Source organism: Chiloscyllium punctatum, chromosome 5, assembly GCF_047496795.1.
Source record: "Chiloscyllium punctatum isolate Juve2018m chromosome 5, sChiPun1.3, whole genome shotgun sequence".
Taxonomy (NCBI): domain Eukaryota; kingdom Metazoa; phylum Chordata; class Chondrichthyes; order Orectolobiformes; family Hemiscylliidae; genus Chiloscyllium; species Chiloscyllium punctatum.
The window spans coordinates 128,501,771-128,519,275 of NC_092743.1; the positions used below are offsets into that span (position 1 = coordinate 128,501,771).

The following is a 17,505-nucleotide window of genomic DNA, read 5'->3' on the forward strand; positions in this document are numbered from 1 at the left end:
AGTGACTGTATAGTGTAATAATCGCAGCTAATGTTATGAATGGACAAACCAAATCCAGGACTGATATCCAGTTTGATAGATCATTGAAATTATTTGATCAGGTGGTCACTCACTGAAAGACAAGCTTGCAGTGCTGCAGATGTGGTTTTAACAGTAAAACAGAAGGTTTATAATGCAAAACCAAAGATAAAATAAAACCCAGCTCTAGAAAAACTGACAAAGTAATCATTAAACCACCTCACATAGACAGACCAAAGCCCATGTATCATTATTTGAAAATCCAAACTCTAAAATAAAATAAAATAATCCAAAATAGCCACATCTTACGCCACAATAGCTGTGAACAGAAACGTTAGAACTGATATAGTGCATGTTGAAGAGAGTAGCCAAAAAAGAGCTGCATCACAGAGTTGGACTGAAGAGAAAAAGTGTCGAGATTGATTGATTGATCCATTGTGTGAGCCCCAGCAGGGAGGTTGATGAAGGATAGAACCACGATCAGTTCCCCTCAGGATATGGTTTATGTCTTTGATCCTGTGTGTTCTCCATGCAGTGGATTGGAAGCTAAATTGCAGGATCTTGAACGTGGTATGACATGAACGTGGTATAGTCACAAAGCAACAACCTACTCAAGGACTTTAGAAAGAAAGTGGAGCTCGTAAATAGGATTGCAGTTGAAGGGAATAGTCACATTAAAGATATACTCTCGAGCAGTTGACTGTCAACAGAGCTGCTGAAGGAGATGGGAATGAAAAGAGAAGGAAACGTGCTTATGGTGTCATCTCAGTAATACAACCAAGCTTCACAAATTGTAGGGACTGTTACATTTTTGGGTCTTTTCTTTCCTGTGCTGTAGATTTGCCAGCTGTCCTATCTTTAACCATTGAGTCTCCTTATGTCTTGATGGTGCTTTCACTAGGCTTTCTCTCTTAGTGTATGGTACAGTAACAAACTCAGGACAGAAGCGATGGGACTGAATTTCCATTAGCATTCTCCCACTTATGTCAGAGTTGCAGATCCCCTGCATAATCAGCATTTACAAGGGGTTTCTTTAACTCTTCAATCAAACTTACAGCAAACGTGCTGAAGGCCCTCTGCAGAAAATTCCCTTCTCCAGTACTTTACATTTGATGTTCCTGGTCCTATCTCATTCCTCTACAGGATGAATAATAGAAATCATATCAGACATTATCTTTGAACTCTAAGCCAAGTGGGCTAAATAAGCAATGAATAAATGACTAAAAGAACGTTGCATCTTAGCTCCCAGTATGGTTGCTTTGGGGTTATATCAGAGGTCACAACACAAAAATTAAGGGGGCGGAAATTGAAACACCCTCAAACATATAGAACTTCGAACTTTCAGCTGGCTGGGTTTTCAGGCACAAGGTCTTTGAAATGCCACTGGAATCTTTCCTTGCACCTACTCACCCACCCTTGCCCTATCACAGTTGCATGAGTGATGGAGGGAGCATCAGGTTGCCAGAGGCTGGCAACCAGTCTTCACCTTTGAAGTAGGGTTCATCACTTAAATACTCTTATGAGGCAGCCCACCTTTATTCTACCAGCCATTCCATTTTTGGGCATTGCTGTTTCCCAGAATGCAAGGCAAGTTGAAGCAGATGAGAAGGGCTCAAGCTGTGAGATAATTTCCTTTGCAGCACTACTTTTTTTAAAATCAAAAAATATACTTCATTCATGAAAATTATCTGTAACTACATGCAAAAGGTCCTAACAGAGTTCTGTACAGTCTTTGCAGAGAGAAAAAGAAGCAAACAACACTTTGGAATTTGTAATTCCTGATGAAGGAGCAGTGGTTCAAAAGCATGTAGTTCCAAATCAACCTGTTGGACTATAAGCTGGTATTCTGTGGTTTTTATTGTAATTCCTGAGACCATTCCTGCATACGCAAAAAAGGGCTATTTTCACTCATGCAGGAAACTCTTTATGTTCATTTCGAGGCAATGAGGGGATCTAACAACTCGATGGACCCTCATTATACTTTGGCAGCAAGAAGTCAGACAGTCAGACAGCAGCAGCTGCCTCAAGTTTTAATGCGTCCCTCAGCACATAGTCCTGGACCTTAGGATGTGCCAGTTGAGGCCAATTCTTTGCACTAGAAGACCAACAAGTTTCAGGCAGACCAGAGAGTGTCTTTCACTGAGGCACAGTCAGTGACTGTCTCAGTGTGCTTCATGGATAACAGACCGTAGAGCACAGAGTCCTGCTTCACAGAACTGCTTGGGATGAACATCGACAAAAACTACAGCATCTTTCTCCAGGTTTTCTTTGCAAAGGCACTTTCCAGAAGGATATGTGCGACAGACTCTTCCGCCAGTGCCGCCATTTTGAGGACAGCGTGCAGTGGTGCAGAAAGTCCGGGGTGTACATGGAGGACCTGACGGGCAGTGTCCTTCTCACCAGCAAACAAGCGATGTCTTGGTGCTTGTCGTAAAATTCAGGTGATGAGACATTCTGCCAAAGGAGTTGGACAGTCTGCTCAGGGAACCATATGCCAGGATCCACTGTCACCTTTTCCCACAGGGTCTCGAGGACACAATATACTGATCACTACCTGAAAAGGAATTGTGGTCAGAGATGTTCCTTTTTACAAATTGTTCCATAAAGGACAAGTGATACAGAATGGTCCAACAGCTTGGAGTGTTCCACAGCGCCAAGGTCAGACCCATCCTTCACAACACCTTGGACCAGGAAGAGCAGGAATGTTTCTTCCAGGTCCATTAAGCAGCTCAGTCATCCCCGGGACTGGAGTTCCATGGACTATCCTTGGGGCCCTGTGATTGAGACATCTCTGGTTCACCTTCCGATCACATGATCAGGGCGGTGCGCAACAGTACAGATCCACCCATCCTATCTTACCCATGATCCCTCTGTCATGTCTGAAAATGTGTTGCTGGAAAAGCGCAGCAGGTCAGGCAGCATCCAAGGAGCAGGAGAATCGACGTTTCGGGTATGAGCCCTTCTTCAGGAAGGGCTCCCTCTGTCACGTCTCCAGTCCAAGCTATTCTGTGAGCTTCAGCCTTGAGAGGCAGGCTCCCTGTCTGAGCAGCCTCTAATATATAAATGAAGCTGCCTGTGTCTCAGCACCGAGAGTATGGTGCTGGAAAAGCACAGCAGGTCAGGCAGCATCCGAAGAGCAGGAGAATCAACATTTCAGGCATAAGCCCTTTATCAGGAATGAATCATTCATTCCTGATAAAAGGCTTATGCCTGAAACATCGATTCTCCTGCTCCTCGGATGCTGCCTGACCTGCAGTGCTTTTCCAGCACCACACTCTCGACTCTGATCTTCAGCATCTGCAGTCCTCACTTTCTCCTGTGTGTTAGCACCGCTACTCCCACCCCACCCCGATCCACCCAAATCTCTCAAAACGTTTCAGCAGTCCAGTGCTTAAATTCTGGAGGACATTCGGTGGGTTACCTAACATGAGAACAGCACCAACACATTATTGTCCATCCTCAAATCTTCAGGAGTATAGTTCAGATCAGTATAATGAATATACATTTATAGGAGAGATTCTGTTACTTTCTGAAACATGAAAACTAAGAAATAATCAATAGTATGTAGCTCTCCGAGTAGCCATTATATTCACAGCACTGCTTCTTGTCTCTTGATGAGCTGTTTGAGCTGACTAATATCCGGCTCACTCTCTACGAACATCTTTATTGCATTTGATAAATTACAGTTCATGAACTGTTCTCAGGTTCCTCCTTTTAATAGCTCTCTAACTGCTGCCAAGGCTAGTTACAAATTCATAATAATAACTGAACTAATTACAAAGTCTGCACATTCCTGAAAATCATGTTAGCTACATCCCAACCCATTACCTACCACAACAACAAACACATTGTTTGAGGCTGCTTGAAATCTGCAATGTTGTATCTTCTTTACAGGAATAGCTGCCAAACCAAAGCTCTTTAATTCACCAAAAGAGAAAGCAGCTTGCATTTATACAGTACCTTTAATGTAATAAGAACGGGAGTAAGTCACCATAATCCCTTAGGATTGCTCTCTAATAAGATATGGCTAGTGGTGAGTTTAACCTGAGGATCACAACCCCTCAGGCAAGGTTGAAAAGGTAAATCTTCCACAGTAATCTCAGCCAGTGTGGGAATGAAAACCATACTATTAACAGCTCCCTGCATTGCAAACCAGCCATCCAAACAACTGAACCTGACTGGCCCTTTACACTAGGCCATTCAGTCTATCAAGTCTGTGCCATTCAGTTTGAACAGATGTTTTCCACTGGATTACATTGAGGAGGATACAGATAACGTCTCAGAAAGGTTTGTTAATCTGAAAGTGGAATGGAGTTTTTTTAACAAAGTAACTTGTGCTGTGGATAAGGGAAAACTGGTAGATGTATCCTACTTAGATTTTCAGAAGGTGGTTGATAAGGTGCCACATTCAAGGTTATTGAAGTTAATAAAGGACTTTAGTGTAGGACGTATTGTCATTGGTGGAACATGGAGCAAACAGGAAATTGGCATAAATGGGTATTTTTCTGGCTGGCAAGATGTTGCCATCTAATTGACTTGGGTGAAGGGACAAAAGGTATGGTTACCAAGTTTGCATGTAAATCAAAAATAGGTAGGAAAGTAAGGTATGAAGATGATATATGGAAGCTGTGAAGTCAGGTTGAATGGACAAATGGCATTTAATGAAGACAAATGCAAAATTATCCATTTCTAAGGAAGAATAACAAAGGTGCAGGGTAATAGCTAAATGGGGAGAGGTTAGTATGCAGATGCAGCACGTAATTAGGAAAGCTAAGGATTCAAATGTAAAGGAAGCTGTTCAGAGAACAATTACTCATGGAATACCTGGAATTAGCAGTTGTCTTCCCAGAAAGAGTCGAATAGGTAAGGCATATAAATTCTGGAGTTGAGCAGAGTAGAGATTCTGACAAAGTGGACACGATGTGGAAAGGATATTTTCTCTTGTGGGAGATTCTCAAACTTGTGGTCACTGTTTAAAAATAAGGGAATGCCCATTTAAGACAGAGATAAGGAAACTTTTCTTCTCTCAGAGGATCATGAGTCTTTGAAGCTTATTTTCTGAAGAGGCTGTGGAAGCAGGGTCTTTGAATAATTTTCAGGCAGATTCTTGACAAAGAAGGGGTGAAAGGTTATTGGGGTTTAGACAGGAATGGGGAGTAATCAAATTTACCACGATCTTCTTGAATGGCAGAGCAGGCTTGAGGGGCTTACTGTTGCTCCTAATTTGAGTTTGTGAGTGTTCATGTATGTGAGATCATGGCTGATCATCTACCTCAAATCCATTTTCCCACAGTCTTCATATCCCTTGATATCACTTATCCAGAGTAGTGAAAATGCTCGATAGTGTTTTCAGATATTAATATAAAAATTAATTATGTGTCCAGATATGGTTGTAACAAACAATCACATGATTGTCAGTTAACTGCAGAAAAAAATAGGCAAGGCAAGAACGGGTAAGCTATTCAGGACTGAAATGAGGAAGAATGTCTTCATTCAGAGAAGGTAGTAATTGTCTGCAGCTCATGAAAGTTTGACTCACCGTTGAGGAACTGAACTCCAAGCTTCAGACGCTGTGATACTGGACACTTTGTTTTTCCAGTAAATACACCCAGGCCTTAGGTTAAATATTTCTGATTCAGTGAGTGGCCTGGTGCAGGAAGATGTGACTACATGGGAGACAGGAAAGTGGATGCATAAGTTAGGAAGGAGAGAGCCTCAGCTCTTGCATTTGTCCAGTAAATACAAGATTCTGGCAGCCAATGAGGACAGGAGAAGGGAGACAAGAGCTCAAGGCTGGAGATGACCTTGGAAGGAGACGGGAGAGATCAGTTATCCATGGTTCACGTATATATCAACAGCATAGATGAGACTATGATTCGGAAGCAGAACCACAAAGTTAATGCTCTCTTGATTGCTAACTGAGTCACAAGGAAATTTGCATAAGCTAAATAATTTGGAGAACTCAATGTATGAGTCAAAGGTTGGTCTGGAAGAGTTGCGTTTTGATTCATAGGCCACTAGGGCTGGGCAAAGAAGGAGATGTTCTATTGCAAAGGCCTTCTCTTGAATTGTATTCAGATCAGTTTCCTAAATTGTATAACCACAGCCGTAGATAGGGCTTTAAATTAAGGGGTGGGTGTGCAGGGTTCACATGAGCAGAGATTTAGAAGATTAAAGGATAAGACATTAATGAAGAGTAGAGATCTAATGATAACCAGGGTGTGACCAGAAGGGCCACAGTCAATAAGCTTCAGAATGCACCAAGTAGTGTCACAGTGAGGAAAGTGATAATTAAAACTCTTTATCTGAATGCACACAATATTCATAACAAGTTAAATGAAGCAGTAATAAAAACATATATAAAATTTAAAAAAAACAGAAGAAGTTAGCACAGTAATTTTTCTTCAAGGGATAGTGTATGACTTCAGAATTAGGAATATATTTGAAAACAAAAACTGCTTTAACCTTGCTTTTAGTGCAGTCCTGAAGAAATACAATAGAAAGCTTACCTGTTCATAACTTATCTGTAAATCGACCTGGCTGGGTCTTTGTTTGGGCTTTAGGATGAAAACAGAGATTGCTGGAAAAGCTCAGTGGCCATCACAGTTAATGTTTCAGATCAAGTGACCCTACCTCAGGGAAGGGTCAATGGATCTGAAATGTTAACTGCGATTTCTCCCCACAGATGTCACCAAACCTGCTGAGCTTTTCCAGCAATTTCTGTTTTTGTTTCTGATTTACAACATCTCCGTTATTTCAATTTTTATTTGGTCTTTGTGATGTTTCTGTCTTAGGTATAGAACTTGAGTATTGTTGTGAAGACACATTTTGTCAAGCCTTTTTATCTTGCATTCAGGACGTTTGCAAGAAAACCTCTGTAAAGTGGAACAATTCTATAACAATTCTAGAACAATTCTAATTTGGTAAAGGGTACCAGTAGAATTAGGTGTGTTTGGATTTCCAAAAGATATTTGATAAAGTGCCATATAAAAGGATACTACACAGTATTAGGGGAAACATATGAGCATGGATATAGAGAGTATTGGAGATGTACAACATGGAAACAGACCCTTCGGTCCAACTCATCCATGCTGACCAGATAACAACCTAATCTCATCCCACTTGCCAGCACCTGCCCCATATCCCTCCAAACCCTTCCTATTCACATATCCATCCAGATGCCTTTTAAATGTTGCAATTGTACCAGCCTCCACCACCTCCTCTGGCAGTTCTTTCCATATATGCACCACTCTCTCTGTGAAAAAGTTGTCCCTTTAGGTCTCTTTTATATCTTTCCCCTCTTACCCTAAACCTATGCCCTCTAGTTCTGGATTCCCCCACCCCAGGGAAAAGATCTTATCTATTTACCCTATCCATGCCCTTCATGATTTTATAAACCTCTATAAGGTTACCCCTCAGCCTCCGACGCTCCAGGGAAAACAGGCCCAGCCTATTCAACCTCTCCCTATAGCTCAGATCGTCCAACCCTGGCAACATCCTTGTAAATCTTTTTAGAACCCTTTCAAATTTCACAACATCCTTCCGATAGGAAGGAGACCAGAATTACACACAATGTTCAAAAGTGGCCAAACCAACATCCTGTACAGCTGCAACAGGAGACAGAGCGCGTGGTTAACTATATCATGTCAAGGCAGGATTCCTGCTGTGGCGTCAAGTATTTACAACCTATATTAATGACTTGGATAAAGGGAACTAAGTATATTGTATCCAATATTGCTGCTGATGATGTTACAACATAGAGGTGAACCCCTCTGTTAATTAAACTAAACAACCAGAAAAGCTCACCTTGCCTTGTAATCTGTTAAAATATGAGTGACAGAGAACTCCCAAATTCCACTGTTTAAAGAAAGTAACATCAATTTATTTTTTTAATTCTGAAAGTGAACATTAAACAACAACTATTCATAACTGTAAGCCCCTCTTTCTCTTAACTGCTTACTATTTGCCTCCAACTCTATAACAAAATGCTGTTCCAGTAAGACACTTATTAAAATTGCATTAACTTCATTTCAAAACCACACAGTCACTGTCATCTTCTGTGTCTTCACTCTTCCGGCTGAAGATCTCCCTGGGTCACCTTCTTTCTTTTTACTGTGAGTATGTTTCACATGAAAAGATACGTTTGATAGAGAGCGTTTCCTAATTTCTTGGAAAGCAAGATGTTAGATGGACAATTAGCTCTCTCTCTCTCTCTCTCTCTCTCTCTCTCTCTATGACAGTTGTTCTCTACCAGTTTTCAAAATGTCCACATTCTTACACCCCCAACATTGGATTGACTCATTGGTTCGATGTTAGCAAAGCAAATTCAGTTGAGTTTTAGTATCCTGGGGCATAATTTAAACTGATTGGTTAAATTTGAATTGTTGTCAAAACAGCATCCAAAACTCAGGTATCCATTTCAATACCAATGTTACATACTTTCAATTTTCCAGTTCACTCTGGGCCTGCCATCTAGTCATATACACAAGTGCTTGTAATCTCTCAGTTCAGAGCAACATTCTCTCTCTCTTAAAGGTACAGTGCACGCCTTCAACTTCATAACAATGATAAGCAGGAAAGTAAGTTGAGAGGAGGATACAAAGAATCTTCAAAGGGATATAGATGGGAAATTGAGTGGGCAAAAAATTAACAGAGAGCAAAATTTGAGGCTATGTTCCTCAGGAAGAAGAACAGAAACACAAGGTATTAATTAGGTGGAGGGAGGATACAGAATGCTGTGATAGTTAGGGATCATATTGAACCCCGGCATGAAATGCAACAGATTAGCCTACCCTGTTTTCACCATGGAGCAGAGATTTTAAAGAGGATTTGAATAGTAGCAAGGAAATACATTGTAACCCATCAGATTATTTTGGAATAAATAATTAGATGCAGTCACACTTCAAAAATGACTGTCAAAGTAACTGCCCAGGTAAAATGGGATCGCTGTGATTTTCATTTATCATTTTTTCACTGAGGCTGAAATTTTATTAACAGAAAAGTGATTTAACACAATCGATAGTAGTTGCCATTAGACTAGTTTTTTTTTAGTTCCTTTTCACTGATTTGAACCCACATCCCCATAATGGACCTCCTGGATTACATGTCCACTGACAATACCACTATACCAGCAGTTCACCATAAGCTTGCAATAAATAAAACAAAACTGTCACATGAATTTGTGCCAATATTCTTTGGTGCTGGGTTTGTTCCACTTGTATTCATCAATGTGAATATTATGAACACAAGGAAAGGTTGGTTTTACCGAACAGCATTAATAAAGTGTCTACAATGATCTGTATTATTTATATTTAAATTGTTCTCTGGTCATCACTGGGTATAAATGTCCATTTATTTTCACTTTCCAGATGCAGTACAGATTCAGACTGTAGTGATGGTGAAGAAGACTTCTACTACCAAGAGATTAAACTGAACACTGATTCTGTGGCTGAGGGTTTGGGCAGCCTTTCTCCAGTATCCCCATCCGTGGCCTCACCACCTACGCCCTCCAGCCTGGACGCAGGACGATCTGAAGCCAGCATCCCAAGAACCGAGGCCAAACCTACCACTCCACTGAGTCGGTCAGCACCAACATGCCTCTACCTCATCCACACTGACCACGCTTATCAGGTAACAGTGTGCACTATGGGATGGCCTGCTGAGATTTCAGTGACTCACCACGTGATTAACCTGTTTTAATAAAAGGATAGAGATACATTTTGTGATCTGTCAATGTCAATTAAACACTGTCAATTAAAAATTGAACACAGTTGGTGTCATTGAAGAATTTGAGCATGTAAACTAGTAGGACTCTCAATTTCCCAGCAATAATTCAACTACTCTTTCCTCAGGTGGAATGAATATATTCCTGCATTAGATTAGATTAGATTACTTAGATTACTTACAGTGTGAAAACAGGCCCTTCGGCCCAACAAGTCCACACGACCCGCCGAAGCGCAACCCACCCATAGAATATAGGAAGAGAGGTAGGCCATTCAGTCCTTTGAGTATATTCCCGCTAATCATAATCATCATGATCATCCAACTCAATAGCCTGTTCCTGCCTTCCTAATATCCTTTGATCCCTTTAGCCCCAGGTTCTATATCCAACTCCTTCTTGAAACCATACAACTGCTTTCTGTAGTCACAAATTCCACAGGCCCACCACTCTCTGGGTGAAGCAATTACTCCTCATCTCAGGCCTAAATGGTATATCCCTATCCTTGGGCTGTGACCCCTTGTTCTGGCCTCCTCTACTATTGGGAACGTCTTTCCTCTTCTACTTAGGCTAATCCTGTTGGAGTTTTATGGCTTTCTGCGAGATTTCCCACCCCCTTATACTTCTAAATTCTTGTCGATATACTCCTAAATGATTTGGGTTCTTACTGCACATCAGTGCCTCCATACCAGGAATCAGTCTGGTAAACTTTCTTAGTACTCCCTCAATAGCCAGAACATTCTTTCTCAGATAAGGAGCTGAAAACTGTATGCAATAATCCAGTGTGGTCTTACGAATGCTCTGTACAGTTGCAGTGAGACATCCCTCCTCTTGTTCTCAAATCTTCTTGCTCTGAAAGCCAACATATCATTTACCCTCTTCACCACCTGCTACACATGCCTGCTTACTTTTAATGACGATTGTGAGAAGACACCCAGATCTCATTCCCAATCACTGTTCAGATTATAATCTGCCTGTCTATTTTTGCTGCCAAAGTAGATAGCCTCACATTTATTCACATTATGTATTTGCCATTTAATTAACTTGTCCAACTCACACTGAAGGTCTTCTGCATTCTCCTGACAGTACACCCTCACACCCAGCTTGCTGCATCTGCAAACTTGCAGATATGATATATAGTTTCCTCATCTAAATCATAGTGGATAGCTGAGGTCTAAGCACTGATCGTGACAGTACCCCACTAGTCACTGCCTGCCATCAGATAAAGACTTATTTATTCTTCCACTTTATTTCCTGTCTGCCAACCACTTCTTAATCCATTTTAGTAAATGTAATAATCCAATTTCATGTATTTTAATTTTATATGCTAATTTCTGGTGTGGGACTTCATGAAAAGCCTTCTGAAAATCCAAGTAAACCACAACCACTGGCTCACCCTGATCCTTATTAGTTTCCTCCTTACCCTACCCCCTTACTAATTACATCCTCAAAAAATTCCAGCTGATTTGTCAAGCACGAGCAGATTTGGCACGCACAACTTCCCCTTCCTAAATCCATGCTGACTCTGTCTGATCTTGTCACTATCGTCCAAGGGTTCTGCTATTGCATCTTTTATGATGGACTCGAGCATTTCTCCCAGTACCAATGTCAAACTAATTTCCTATTTTCTCTCTGCCTCTTTTCTTAAATAGTGGGGTCACATTAGCTACCCTGCAATCCATAGGAACTGTTCCTTGTGTTTGTTACTTATTTCATGTATGGCATCAAGTTAGGTTTTTACTTTAAATATCCAAGTAGAGGGAATTAAAAGAGGTTAATTTGAACATCATACTCCCACAATTCACTCTCTGATACATTGTGGTGTGTGTAATATAGTTTTCATGAGTCTGTTTTACACTGTTCCAACACAATACTTGCTTCATCTTCTGTTACAATTATATAGAGCATCTTTTACAAGTATATTTCATAACTGTTCCTTCATGTCAATATATTTCCTGAATAACTTACCTTAATAGTACTGCTAATGCTTCATCTTTGTACCCTTTATAAATCAAGTCATTTCCTTGGACATTTGCCAGATTCCTTGAGTCATTGATGCTGCACACATTCATTCACTGGTAAATTGCTATTTATCAGTTACTTCTTAGCATAGTTAAGGATAATTTTCCCTCATTAAAAATCAATTTGAAGTGTTCCATTAAAGCATTTGCCAGAGCAGCCAGGGGCTAGTTTGAAAATTAGCCTTTTCTTCATTGCATTGTTCTCCCAATGCAAGGATAATTGTGAAACAGCTAAGTATTATTCATTAAATGAATGTTATGAATAGGTGTTCATGTTCCATCAATACAAATAAAATCTCACCTCCAGCATGTGTACCTTTCCACACTATAATCAAGTCCGTTTCCAAAAAAGTTGACAAGTTCCAGCATGGAATTTGGAGCACACTGAAAACATACAGACACAACAGATGTTTCTGCACTTTATCAACTTATGCAGTAATGATCCTTCTTAGTGTTGAATTTGTATCGTTTCCTCTGCCTGCAGTCTGTCTGCATCCTGTTCTTGCTTTCTAGGCCTGCATACTAGGATACTGAAAGATGTGGAATCAGAGATAATAGATGCACTGGTTATAGGTTTACAAAATTCCTTAGATTCTGTAAAATTCCAGCAGATTGTTACATTAGCTATTTTCCACTTTTATTCAAGAAAGGAGGGAAACAAGAAACTATAGGCCAGAGAGGCAACATAGGGAAATAGTTAAGTGGTAGGAGTCGGAGTAATGAGTAAGTAATCAAATTAGCATGACATGATACTAGTGTCCTAAAGGGATCTGCGTTGGGGCCTCAACTATTCACAATGTTCATGAATGACTTGACTAATGGCATACATGGATTAGTGATGCTGGAAAAGCACAGCAGTTCAGGCAGCATCCGAGAAGCAGTAAAATTGACGTTTCGGGCAAAAGCCCTTCATCAGGAATACAGGCAGAGCATAAATGGTCAAATATCTAAATTTCCTGATGACATAAAATGGAGCAGGATTGTCGATCGTGTTGACGACAGCATAAAGTTACAACAGGATATTGACAGAATAGGTAAAGCTGTGGCTTCTATCTCTGGTGATATTTTTCAAGACATGTAAACAACATAATCTCACTTACAGGCAAATCTTAGCAGGTAGGAATTAATTTACAGCAGGTCTCAAGGATTTAACACTAATCTTTTCTCGATGAAAGCCACTGTGTTTTAAAAAGCAAAGCCAAATGGAAGCTTTAGTCCCAGTGTGAATTGACTTGTATTTAATTCAAGCTGGAACTCACAAGGCATGGTCTCTTTGTATCTGTACTGATTAAAAGCAATTGTTTTGAAATGTTTTAGCTTCTTCCTGAGCAGTATGGACCCCTCACTTTACTACTTCTTCCAACAGGCCACAGCACCTGTCAACATTCCTGGGTCAAAGTTTACTCCTACCAGCAATGGATTCAGCATCTCTTGGCAATCTCCACCAGTAACCTTCACTGGCATGCCAGTAAGTACGCTGAGCTAAAAGTGTAAATACCACAGCTCCAGAGAGTGGAGCCTTGAAGCACCTAGGGCCATCAAGACTTTGCATAAAATGCAATTCTACTTTGTATAGTTCTAAAGTTGCTTCAAAACTATTGTGCAGTTGCTATTAATAATTTGCAGTATTCTGGGAAATTTCCAGAAAACTCAACTTAAATATTCTGTGGAATTTCCATATAACCACTCCCAATCAACAACTTCAACAGAAAATCTAGAGCAATGTAAGATGCCAAAATTATGCTTTTTCTTGAGGGATTGTGCCAGCATTATGGCAGTGGATTGTAGCACTTGAGATCTAAAGTGTGGATATTCTGATCAGACAACTGGTGAAAACCTTGTTTAAATCTGTGCCGGGAATGTACACACATTTTCGTGTGATTGAAGTTTGGCATATGAAGTGGTCATCATATTCATATACAGTGAACGTTTCAGGAGATGAGGTCATTCTAACAAGGCACCCTTGCAATCCAGATGATAATAGACCCTTGTTTTTTGGTGTTTTATTTTCCTTCCATTCTGTTCATCATAAGAGTTTTGGTGTTAAATGTTATCCTTCTGTTGTGAACATTCCTAATGAATAACTTTGCTATTGGAGGACAAAAAGGAGAAACAAGACAAAGCAGATTACATCCACTTGACGTTTATTTTCGAACTGGACTGGGTATGGGAATTATCAGAGGTGCGATTATGTTTTAGCCCTTGGATTTTATTTCTTCGGCTTATTCTTGAAGGCCTGGAGAGACATTTGCAACATGGATCAATCCACAATGCACAGCTTGATCAAGTAAATGGATGTTTGCTGATTTGGCAGAGCAGACTGGCTGTTATATTTCTATCAGCAGTAGGAGACTTTGGTTTGCCAAGTAACATGATTCTCTAAAGACTTTGGCATTATTGACTGGAAACCAGGTGCATTCGTGAGTTCCTACTCAGGTTTCCAGTGCATGATGAACTGCACTATCTAGCAGTCCAGTTGCCAAATGGCTCAGCAGTGGCCATCACTCTGTGATCTGCTTGCCAGGCAGTAATTGTTAGGCAATGCGCAGAGTTTGTATTATTTGATCAAAAATTAAGGGTACCAGCGTTAACTGTTAGGAGTCCAAAACCACCTTCATGAGGCACAGGTCATGATATCTCTTTCCAAACAGAGCCTGATATAGTTCATCTGTCAGAATAATGATCCTCATTCCCATTAGGCATTTTTATAGAATGATGGAAATTTACAGCATCAAGGAGACCCTTCGGGCCACTGTGCCTGTACTGACAGTACTTGACAGGTGTGCTTAGTCCCACCCCTATATTTATAATCTGTCATGATGAGATTTGAACCCATTACACCAGAATAATAAACTGGGACTCTTAATTACAATGTCAGTGACATTACCACGAAACCAATGCATCCTTCAAGCTAGTCTCCAACATAAATCTAACAAATAAGGAGCACTTTTCCAGATTTATGCCTCAGAGTACTTTGTATCATGAAGACAGATGTGTACTTTACATATAGTCAGACTAGCACTGTTCTTTGCTGTCTACAGATTGATTTTTGAGTTAATAGTAGATTTGTCAGTAGAGATACAAACACCATTTATTGTTGCCCTAGTCAGGCCCTGTAAAGAACTTTACCCAGACAAAGCTGTCATTTAAGAATCTACCCAGAACAATAATCATCTAGGCATTTTAATTTAACTGATATGGTTAGTTTCATCAAACTAAGCAGTGCAACTCTGATGCAGAGTCATCTAGATTTGGAATGTTAGCTTGCTCTCTCTCCATGGATGCTGTCTGACTTGCTGTGATCTCCAGCATTTGTTGTTTAGACTACAGACTCCAGCATCTGCAGTAATTTGCTCCTACAGTGCAACATATAATGGTAACCAATAGGCTGTAATAACCACAATCAAGTGCAACAGCCAAAACATGAATACTGTACACTTCTAGAATAGTGTTTGTCTCTGCCCATATTAACCAAAGCATAATGTAAAATTTCAATACTTGCAGAAAAGAACAAGCAAACACTGATCTCAATGCTATGTAAATTGGGGCCAACAATATGAAAATTATAAGTTAGCACTGATCATTCTAATCATTTTCACCAGTGACATGCTAAAATTAAATCATGTGATATTTCAGATGGGTGTATCTTCAAGAGAAACTTGTAATAGTAGGTTTCACAATATGTAGCATTAATTGCATGCAATCCAAAACCCACCATTATCATTAATTTACACAGTGTATTTGGTTTTTAAATTTTCACTGATGAGGCAGATAAAGGCGCCTTTGGATTGTCAGCATGCATGTAATTACTTTACAGTTTAATAATAGCTCCACGTGTTTTCATTGTTCTATTTGCAAACAACACTATATCTGTTGTTTGGTACATAAGAAGTTTTAACTTAAGTTGGGGTATCGTCAGGTGTATGACACTTTTACCTTGGAATAGCTGTGAGTTCCACTTAAAGTTTTCAATTCTCTAGGTTCCACTTGCAACATAATTCCAAACATGACACTGAATCTAGCTCCTAATGGCTGAATTCTGCTAATCTGATGTTTTGTACTCTGCTTTGCAAGAATTCCTGTACAGATTTTTAAAAATCCCACTCTTTGCATAGTTCATCCCTGTTAAGATTTGTGCATGAGAAGGAATGAGGAAGATTCCTTCTCATGCACCAGTGACATGCTGAAACTATAACAGGAATCGAAGAGGATGATGGAACAGCCTGTGTGAACTGAAGAAGGAGAAAAATGTCAGTGTACATATCGAGAGAAGGGTTCATGAATTGTGACTGAGACAGAAGGAAGAAACTTCCATGAACATGAGGGAGCTTGTTTTTTTCGGTCTAGATACTGGGCAGGTGAAGACATGCTGCCTTCCACAAACTGTGTGCTCACTTAGAGAGGCTGTTTGCGTTGTTGAACTCACAGGGAAAAAGTTAGTGTTGAAACCCTGCAAACAGAATGTATTATATACCATGCTGCTAGAACTTCATCGTTATAACTCCATTTTGTATATTGACGACTTCTATGTTACTGAGTCAGGAAGTTAATAAAAATCAGAGGTTAATGAAGGTCGCAATGAGGACAAAGGGAGGACATTAGCTGAGTGAGGGCACCATTTCTCTCAAATTTCCATGACATACATCATTAACACACTTTGAGTCAAATAAGCCATGAATTGTCCTCTCATTTTGGGATAAATAATTTTGCGCTGTCAGCAAAATCCACCTGTGATATTAAACTGAGGAATTTCAAAAGCATTGCTGCATGAAGAAAAAGTCAGGTCATCAGTCCACAGTTGAAGGCGTTTAAACAGCTGTCAGTTAGTACACACTTGTGTAAGCTGTAGAGCTTGTATTCTGAGGCTACCTGACCTGGGGATAAGGCACAGACAAGGCCTATGTGGGTGACAGATAGTCAAATTCAGACAGTAAGGGAACAGGAAAGAATTGCAAAACAACTGGGATGTGATTAGATGTCAGAGCTGTAGCAGTAAGTCAGATCTTTAAGGGAAAAGATAGAAAACCAACTGGAATATGAAAAACCCCAGTGGTTTAAATGAAAGGAGCCAGCTGGACCTCATTTAAAAAAAAATTAATTAACTTATTTTTTGAATCAATCTTTTCAGAGACATTATTACACACCTCTGGAGTAAGTGGGACTTAAACCCAGGCCTCCTCCAGGGGTAGGGACACTATCACTGTGCCACAAGAGGGCCGGCTGGATCTCACAGAATATGAGTTCCCTGATTGGGGCTGTTAATTTGGTCCAATCGGGGAGCCCTGACCGACAGATAAAAAGGGTGAGTGTCAGGGATACTGACACTCCGGTGTCTGACTCGGTATGAGGCAGGACTGTAGTCAAGGACTGTTCATGTGTCAATAAAGGGTGACTTGGTGATGGGGTGCTGCCCTTGGCCTTTGTGGCGACTGAAAATACACTGAGGTGACAGTTAAAACCGCTATTACTGTCTGGGTGCCATAAAAGATACAACTGCAACATTTAAAACAGGACCAAAACTTTATTTTGAATTCGGGAATGTTGGAAGCAAATGTTGTTGAGTCCACTACACTCAATTAAGTCGAGTAACATAGTTCAGAGACAAGAAATTATGCATTAGAAAATGAGAACATTTTACTAAAAAAGGAATAAAATTTAATGAAACAATAGGAAAAGAATGAATGAGACATTTTGGTAGGGGGTAGGGAGACTCAGCTGAGACCAACAAAAAAGAAAATAAGCATTGAC

General features: G+C 40.2%; 1 protein-coding gene across 1 annotated transcript in view; it reads left to right on the forward strand.

The window, feature by feature from the left end:
• znf704 (zinc finger protein 704) overlaps window positions 1-17,505 on the forward strand; it is a 192,259-nt gene that overhangs the window by 138,170 nt on the left and 36,584 nt on the right. Inside the window, exons 7-8 of the mRNA XM_072571322.1 lie at window positions 9,387-9,648; window positions 13,124-13,225. Coding sequence (XP_072427423.1) covers window positions 9,387-9,648; window positions 13,124-13,225 — 364 coding nt within the window. The remainder of the gene's footprint in view (window positions 1-9,386; window positions 9,649-13,123; window positions 13,226-17,505) is intronic.